The 9,536-nt window shown below is 36.4% G+C and overlaps 1 protein-coding gene across 1 annotated transcript in view; it reads right to left on the bottom strand.

Moving 5' to 3' along the window:
- Positions 1-2,352: 2,352 nt before the first annotated feature.
- LOC110035881 (protein YIPF6 homolog) overlaps positions 2,353-9,536 on the bottom strand; it is a 34,536-nt gene continuing 27,352 nt past the window's right edge. Inside the window, exons 2-3 of the mRNA XM_020740195.1 lie at positions 3,102-3,176; positions 2,353-2,766 (exon numbers count right to left, since the gene is read on the bottom strand). Coding sequence (XP_020595854.1) covers positions 2,506-2,766; positions 3,102-3,176 — 336 coding nt within the window. The 3' untranslated portion in view covers positions 2,353-2,505. The remainder of the gene's footprint in view (positions 2,767-3,101; positions 3,177-9,536) is intronic.

Below are 9,536 nucleotides of genomic sequence, written 5' to 3'. Positions count from 1 at the left end.
CCCCCCCCCCGCCTCCTCCCCCTCCGCTTCCAGCTACGAGCCCCCGGCCCTTGTCTCTGATAACCATTGAGGATTAGTAGGAGGAACAATAGTCACTCCACCCTACAACTAAGCTAGAGTTCCTCTAGCTGCCTCAGAGACAAAAGCTAAAATGACACCAGCCAATGGCGAGTCAATGCCCACGAATGTTTCACCTGCTGGCATGAACAAAGGGTCAACATAGAAAAAAAAAGTTAACAATAATAGACCGCTTCCACATACGCAAGTATTGGTCCAATTCTAACCATCAAAAGTAAAACTCTTACTAGAGCTGAATGGGACACTTGTCCAATCTCTCCGAAAGTTCAACTCCGGAACAACAGCCGATACAACCTTGCCCGCGAGCCCCAATGGTGGAACAAAAGCCTATCCTTGCGGAGCACCAACAGCTTCACCCTGAGGTGGCACCGGGCTCAAAGACTCAGTCGCTCCTCCGACCGAATATTCAACCAGCAGACCACGGGCCGCCTCTTGGCCTGCATAGGCGCACCAATGGGTGGCCCACCTTTCCTACCTCCCTCATATTGGAGGCTCAACGAATTAGAAGAACCAACTTCATCGTTATCCACCATTCATCTCTTCTTCGAGGCAAGTTGCTTCTTTCGTCTTATCCATTCAGGCTGAGCCTTTTCTTTCGGCCTCTTTGCTTCTGCAAGTTTCTTTATGGCCTCAAGCCAACTCCCTCCAAAAAGGCCTCCTATAGCACATACTCAATGAGATCGTCTGACAGAGAATTCTTACTGCTCGCCATAGCAACTCCCTCTACAACGGTAGACCGAACTATCAAGCTCTTGAGAAATGTGAATAACTAAAACACCCTGTGCCCTATTTATAGACTGCCACAAACAAGACAATACATGTTGTTTAATTATTAAAGCACTGATTTTGACAAAAATGAATCTACCTTTTCTATTAAATTCTCTTGTTCTTATTGTAACATTACTTTCAAGAAACAAACTAAAGAAGACCCAAAATACGTCAGCACGAATATCGAAGAAATCTTATATTTTGAAAAATAAACATAATAAAAAATGATCAACCAAAAGTCAAAGGTCATATCAACGTGAGCCCACGTGATCCAATGCCTAATTATGGCCTCCCTAAAATTGTGTACAAAATCTGTCAAACGTAAGCCCCCAGGAAAAAGATCAAGACGTACCCAACCAACAAAAGGGGTCTATTAGACTCCCCAAAATAATACCAAAAGTCATCTTAGAGAAAAAGACTCGACAAGATTACTCAATTGCCCAACACAGCACCATCACTAATCCCCCCAATTGTTTTCTTATTAAATGGGTGGGGCTACTTGTCGGATTACAGTAAATTTCCATCTATCCTACAGCTTACTCTCATCTTGCCGACAAGAATCTCACTTAAGTGGCAAGGACTAAAAATCAGACCAAAGGAGCCGGTCGACCGAAGTCTGACGACCCAGGGACCCTCATGAGTTGATTGATTGACCTTGCCAAGCAGACCGAAGGTCTTCAGCTTGGACGACTGAAGGTCCTCAACCAGGCCAATCGAAAGCCCTCAGCCAAGTCGACCAACTGACCTTGCCAGGCCGGCCGAAGATCCTCAGCCAGACCGACTGCAGGCCCTCGGCCAAGCCGACTTGAGGCCCTCAGCCAGGCCGACCAAAAGTTCCCATCCAAATTGATCGTCTGCCCTGACTCAATTAAATCGACTAGATGAACCTAGTCAATTCTAGGGCCGCCGGTCCAAAACGACCGAATAATGGGGAAACTGAGCCAATGATCTTTTATTATTTATCTATTTATTTATTTATTTATTTATTTATTTATTTATTTATTTATTCATGACCAAAATATTCTATGACGCCCTTATTCGAGCAAGGGAAAGCAGGAAATTGTATATTTTATACCCCTGAGCCTATAAATAGAGTCATTTTTACAGTAAATGGCTAATGAACCATTCCAGCTAATCTAATTTTATTTATTCCCTCCCTCCCTACTAAGTTATATTTCATAATTGTGCTTCACAAGACAATCTTGGATTCAAACAGTAAAAAAAACAAAAAAATTTGATGTTAGGTATTTGAATACATAAGAATTCGAAATTCGGTTGTATGTATGTAAATGCCCATAATTACTATGGCAGAATAGTAAATAGAATTAAGAGGTGGTATGTCTGTAAATGCCCCTACTTATTATCGCTGAATAGTAAATATATTTGAGAGATCGTTAGTCGTTCCAGGAAACACTCAAATTCAGTTTGGGACTGCAGAAGAAAAACTTACAAAAACCTTTTAAGAAAATAATGTAAGATAAAAAATTATAGTAGTGCGTCACAAAAAAAAAATAAAAGCCAGCAAGCTTTAACATTTTAAAATTTGAATTACCTCTGAGACAACAAGCAAACCGACTTAATGGGGGGAGCTCCAAAGCAAAATATAGTCTGGTTAACCTGTAATTGACGTGAGATACTGATGTGTGGGACTTGAGAGGCTTAATCGATGGCAATTATCAGAAAACCGACAGATATATACATCAGGAATACAGGATATAAGGCGAGGGCTTTTCTTCTGGGATTAACCGCAGCACTCATGAAAGGATATGCAGCCCATGAGCTCCATGCCAACGTTACAGAAACAACTATTACTTTGAGGATGACATTGTCTTTTAGCAGGCAGATTAGAGCGCCGATGTCCAAAGGAAACAGGCAGTAACCGAGAATGCTGAGACTTTGAAAGAAGATAATGTGGCCGCCCTGGTTATGTATTACATGACCATTCAGAAACTCTTCTTTTTTTTCTTGGAAATTTATATGCATACCACAGAATTCTTATGAATTTACATATCTAAGCTAAATTTTGATAATTAAATTTAAAACAATTTAGTCTATAAACCTATTCATAAAAAGGTGTATTTGACTTCTAAATATTAGGAAATGATATTTTTAATGTGATGTTAAAGATTGGAGCGGTATGAATGTGAATATTATAATTTGGGTGTTAGATATGTAAAAACATATGAATGGTGTGGTATATCTGTAAATTTTTATAACTGGAATAACTATTTTGCATACTATAAGAGTGTACTTACCAGGAGCAACACATTTAATGTGAGTATAACTGCACCAGCAGCGAGCATGGCAAATGCAACCGCAAATACTTCAGACTGGCAGTGTAATGTGAGGTTAACGGTGTTAGAGAAGATGAATATGAATATTTTCAAGAAGGTAGATTTTCCAACATAAAAAACTAAAGTTAAATAAGGACAAGTACACTTGGAAAACATTTGAGTGTAATAAAATAATGTACATATCAATTTCAAGCGAACACCTGGACACAACAGGCATATACTCAGTTTCGCAGCATAGCATTAAAGTTAAACGGGGCCAAGTTCGTAGAAGTTGATGTCTTGGCAGACTAGACAACATAGCCGAATCTAATACACAAATTTGTTCTAGCTACAAATCGTTGGTCAGGGCTCATCAGCACGTACATTTTCTCTAAATTAATCAGCGGTCCAACCATAATTTTTTTTTAATTTATGCAAAACAAAAGCTGACAGGAGAAATGAGACAATGCAAAACAAAGAGGCAGTACAATAAACCTTCTTAAGCGGGGCCCTGTAAAAAAGGCTGTTTAGATAATTTATTATATTAAATACAATGCCATCGCTAAGAAAACTTTGATATTTTCCATTAAGAAATAATTCATCAAAGGCAGGGCCTAAAATAGCATATATATATCAATTAAAATGAAGGCTTGTTTGGTATTATTTCTGCTTTTTTGTTTTTTTTTTTTTTTTTAATATGGAGAAAATGTGCTTGATTACTTTGTTGTCTTTATTTTTTAAACAAATAAAGTTATTTCTTAAAACACCAAAATCAACTTTAAGAGTTTTCATTTTTTTTAAAACCAGAAACTCCAATCCACCAAAGCTTGCACGCAACAAAAGGCTCTCCAACTCGAGGCATGCTATTATAAAGCTTTTATCCTCTCTCGACCATTAAGATAACACAGGAAAATTGAGTTCTCTTTATTTACAAGAAAGAAGCCAAAAAAGGAGAAGGAAATCCATGCATAAGTACAGCAAGGTTTGACTCTCACTATCTCATTGGCATATCCTAAAGGTCCACAAATCTTATTTCTGTTTCATTTATTTAACCCTAAGAACGTCCTCATGAAACCTTAGAATCCAAATTAAGAGTCTCTGAAATCACAACTTGCACAATATTTAAGTTCATCAGTGTAATTATAAAATGGGGTCCACGTGAACTTTTTTAAGATTTTTGGGCTAGTACAACACTAGTCCACGAGAGAACAATACTTGCCCAATATTTAATTTGCATTAAGAATATTTTTTTTTTTTTTATGAAGTTCTAAGCCAAAATTTTAGAAGAGTGTTAGCACTTTAATATACATTTCAATTATAATGTTTGCATCATTTCATTTGATGAACTAAAAGAGAATTTGAATGACTCGATCCTAATTTTTTTAATGAACAATCTCTTTAAAAAAAAAAATTAAATGGAATTCTAAGACAACCCGCACATGCCTCCAGCCAGTCGCCAGCCTACACCGCATCAAAGTTAAGGCAGCTCCATTTTGTCCACCAACACCTTCGACTGCAGCACCACTACCATCTCCCAAATCAAAATATAAATAAACTTAGGCAATTCAGTAAAAAGAAAAATAAATATAATATATAATTTAGATGCAAAATATACTTTTATTTAATTTCAAAAGATAAGCATAACAAAAACGAAACGAAAAAAAAAAAAAAAGCAAAAAGGAAGTCCTGCCAAACGTCCCCATAAAATTAAACATTAGCTTGTGTCGCCCAACCAATAAAAATATGTAATTAAGAACATGTCATTATAAAACAGAACCATTCTAAAACATTGCAATACACTTGATTGAAAGAACTAATAACCTACCGACAATAACATTACACTTGTGATTAAAGAGGTTGTCATGCACGATAGCAAAAGAACCAACTGCTAAGGATTGAACTACGTAGCTGGCACAAGGATTGAATTAATGAGCTAAAAACGAGTATATATGACTAAGGGCCTGTATGGGTCTCCCAAATCAAACCCATCCAACTAGGATTCGGACACTCACATTTTAGGCTAGATCAAAATTAGTATTTATGTTACATTTTTTCTGCATTTTCTAATGTTTATCTTCTTAAATTGAAATTTATATGATTTTGATTTTAATTGAAATTGCTTTGATATAAAAATGACTACTCAATAAAAGGAGCTTATGAGCTTTAGATTAGGTTAAGATTCAACTAATCTTTCTCTTAAACTCTCCCTCAAAACATGGTCAGTCAATACCCCCCAATATTCTCACTCTCATGTTCTATCAGTGACCCCCTATTTATTCAAACCCAGCAACTCTCTTACTCACATTCTCTAAATTGCAGTAGCTTTAATCCCCAAGCATATCTGAAAGTTATCCAACCCCAGGCATGTATTACCAAGCTGCTATTCTTCTGCTGCCCATCAGCATATCATACGAAAAGAGAGACGCCAAAAGAGAAGGGGAAGTTACTCAATGCATGCATTTGATGACATTTAATAAAACCTAATTCTAGTTCCTTCATCTGAACCCTAAATCCCTCCTCATAACCCATGAATCCTGATTAGGGTATATGAAATCACAACTCCATCAAAATTTGATATCATGAACTATGATCCATTGAGAAGAAGCACACCACTATTTCACTAATGTTGATTAGATGGTGCTCTAAAATGAGGAATTCATCTCTAATAATGTAGGCTAACTTTTTTCCTCGAGTCAATTTGCGAAGTACACAGATCTTCATGCTTGTGCTTGTCTTATATCAATGTCCTTACATCTCATCGAACCTAAATAGCATGTCCTAAGAGTATAGAAGCAAAAAAAATTACCCAGTTGGAATATATGCTCAAAATAGGATGTGCACTCATTCTTCTTAATTGTTGTCAATGTATATTTATCATCATGGCTTCTTATCCACCGTAATCAGCCTGAAAGCACATGACAAGGAGAAATACTACACTACACTACCAAATAACTTATGCCAAAACTCATGCCACACCATCACTTAATTAGGGGGTCCAATAAAAGTTATGCTCGAATAGAATTGGGCAAGGGCGACTCTTCTAAGTTTAATTGGTATACCTAGAAAATGGGACCCAAATGATTTTTTGTAGATTTGTAAGTGCTGCATATCAATATTCTAAAAGAAAACACAACTTGTAAAATAAGTAATTTGTTTTATGAATGCTTATTTTTCTCTGACGTTTTAAAACTAAATTTTAGAAGTATGGTAGCAATATGATATGATATTTCAAGTATAATATTTACATCATTTCATATATCAATATAAAGAGGAGTTTAATGATTTAGTACTGAATCATTAATGAAAGCTCCCCTGAAGGAATTCGTTGAAAACTGGTCTCACAGCACTAACAAACATTATTAATACATACATGTGAAGAGAAACTAGCATAGATGAACAAATACACAATTTAAACAAACGCATTACTCTACATGAATCAAGGGAAGGAACCACCTAGAATGGTCAAATTCAAAAAATATTGAGCATTTACAGCTTTACTCACTTGATTATCATGATGAGGGTATTATAAAGTTATGAATTTTCCATTATTAAACGGTTAGGATAGATTTTGATCAGATGCCAAAGCAGAGAAATATAAGAATACAATCTGAAGATTTTTGCTAAAGGCGGCATGATATCCTCCATATAACTCCAAGCAAAATCAAACACACCAAAATCATGTATTTATAGCCAAAAGGTTCATGATAGAGATAATCCCTTCTGATGAATCAAGTAATAGCGTTCAACTTTCAATGAAAAGCATGATCCACATGATTTTCTGGACTGGTTAGCAATGTTAGCGGATTGTTAGGACTTGCAAGGGTATAGAAAGTTGCTTTAACTTCTATTAAACTGACTAGTGCAGCTTCCTTCAAGGATTTTTAGAAAGAGGTTATAGTCGATACAATTTCAAATAGTGATGAAATCCTTCGTAACTGAGATGCCATGAGGGAAAAGCTGAAAAAAAAATTTCTCTTCATCTTATCAAAACATGCTTCCCATGGAAAACTATGACAAGTGTTATAGTCTATTAAGAATTGTCATCCTATAAAAATCTTGAGATTAATTGGTTAAAGGAAAAAGCCCTAATGCATATCAATGACCTTGATATTAATATCAAGATGATGGTGGAATCCCACCAGCATACTTCACCTCAGGATGTCTTTCATAAAGCACTGGAGACTAAAATACTTCAAATGCTGAAGGCATTCTGCGCCTCCCAAGTTTAATACACCTACCACTACTATTACACAACCTAGATCTACTGCTAGATTGACATACAGATAGCAAAGACATACACATACTCATCTTAAAAATGTCGTCACATCAAATGCCATTATTGGGCCTACATGCTTTAAGTGTCATCTAATAGAGAATCTGCCAATCAATACCCCAATAAAACTTTTGCACCTGACAGACTAGTGTCACTGATAAAAATAACGCATGATACTATTAAAATGCAGAGACCAAAGATTCATGTTATAAAGACCAAACACATGAAAAAATCCAAAATTATCTGACCATAGTGAGCTGTATCTTCATCTGCCCCTCTACAAGCAGGATTAGAAGGTAACTAGCAACATCCATATTCGTTAATTGCAATGATAAAATATACAACTTGGCCTGATGACATAAGTACCATGAATGTAGTATCTAAATCTATTAACACTAGAAGAACTCTGATCTTTTTTATTATTGAGCCACATACATGATCTTATTATATTACCCGAGTCAACAAGACAACATGTTTATTACAAAGAGATAACTAGTTCTAATTAAATTGTATAGGTATTCTGATGGACCCATAGATGTAGCTGAAATTGTGCTAGATCATCTTTGCTTTAGGACAGGGAACTCATACTGTATAGCCATTCAAATGCTTTTTCCAGGATAGAAACATATCCTATATATTTTATCTAAAAAGATAAAACGGGCAAAATGCCAATTATATATTTGAAGCCACATTAGGACCTAGAGAATTCCTTCATGCCATGTTCATAGAGTATCTACACTAAGATCGACTAGAGATCAATACCTTAGAAACTGATGAATATGTTTCTTGGAATAAGACCCTTTAGTCATAAAAAAAACTTGGGTTTCAAACATAAATATGATTTCATTAAATTGATCTTACTAGGCCTACTATGACCTTTTCTTGACCCCCTCTGCCTCTACTAAAAAGAAGCAAACTCCTAAAAGAATGAAAACGCCAACAATGCAAGTGTTATATCCTCAAGAATTTGTGGCAGACAACATCAGACAACATAAGTCAAATTTCTTTATTATTTTAATTTCGCAAGACATACACCCAACCTCTAAAACTTGCTCCATGCTTCCTGTTGTTTCTCCTATATCAGAAGAATTTTATGACCTGGCAAAAAACAAGATTCTTGAAAAATAACTTGCAATAAAGGATATTTGTCGTGCTAATGACTTGGTCATTAGGGCCCACCTACCAAATTTATTGCACTATCGCATGAAACTAGAAAAGCTCTTTAATTAAAGTGTTAGCCTGATGAGTTAATATGAAAGGCATTGTCAGAGAAGTCAAATGTTAATGTGACATCTGCCCTTCTTACTCTTAAGAATAATGTCTCATGACAGATGTGGATTCATGTTAGAGCTATCATCAAAATCATAATATGATATATAGATTTCCAGTGCCCCCATCACATGACATTAAATACGATTACTATAACCACAGATTTTTCTTCTTAATATTGATCATGAGAGTGATTGGCACAGAATTCATCTTTGATTAGGGGAAAATTCTTACTCAAACCATATTATGGTTTATATCCATGACTAATATCGTCATTTGAATTATCTGATACACCAAGTTATTAACCAAATTTTAAGGCAATTCATGAGCAAGATCCTAATGGTCAATATTGATGATGAATTGTTCTCCGTATCTTGCCGACCCCAATTATTGCCCATTTGAGACCACACTTTTTGCAGCTTTTACATTGTGAAAAAGGAGAAGTGGTGTTTTGAGCATTTCGCTGGTTAGGGACCACAACAAATTGAACGCCGCTATGGAAGGGGGAGAGAGTGTTCCGCGACTGGAGCTCCATTGCTAGGTGCCTTTGACGTCACTGTGCTGACCTCATTTTTTGTGGGTCTAGTCTTCCGCTTAGAGTTTAGGATCTAGCCTTAGGGATCTCCCTTCGACTACCTTAGAACCTTAGAAATGGGACCCGCCTTGTTCTAGAAATTCAACCCGCTTCTGTACTTTTTTGTGGTTTCGCGTGTGTGGTAACGACTTCTAACACTTAGAAGGATGAAACCAACATGAGGAACCCAAAAGGGATTCCTATAGGACCTTTTGAGCCTTAGGGTGGCCTTCTGCACAATTCGCACTCCCGCGCGCACAAACTTCGCAATTCGGAGAGTCGACACGTCCGATCGCCACAA

This window comes from Phalaenopsis equestris, unplaced genomic scaffold (assembly GCF_001263595.1).
Source record: "Phalaenopsis equestris unplaced genomic scaffold, ASM126359v1 Scaffold200557, whole genome shotgun sequence".
NCBI lineage: Eukaryota > Viridiplantae > Streptophyta > Magnoliopsida > Asparagales > Orchidaceae > Phalaenopsis > Phalaenopsis equestris.
Note: the sequence above shows the minus strand (reverse complement) of the source record. Positions and strands in the feature narration are given on the sequence as shown.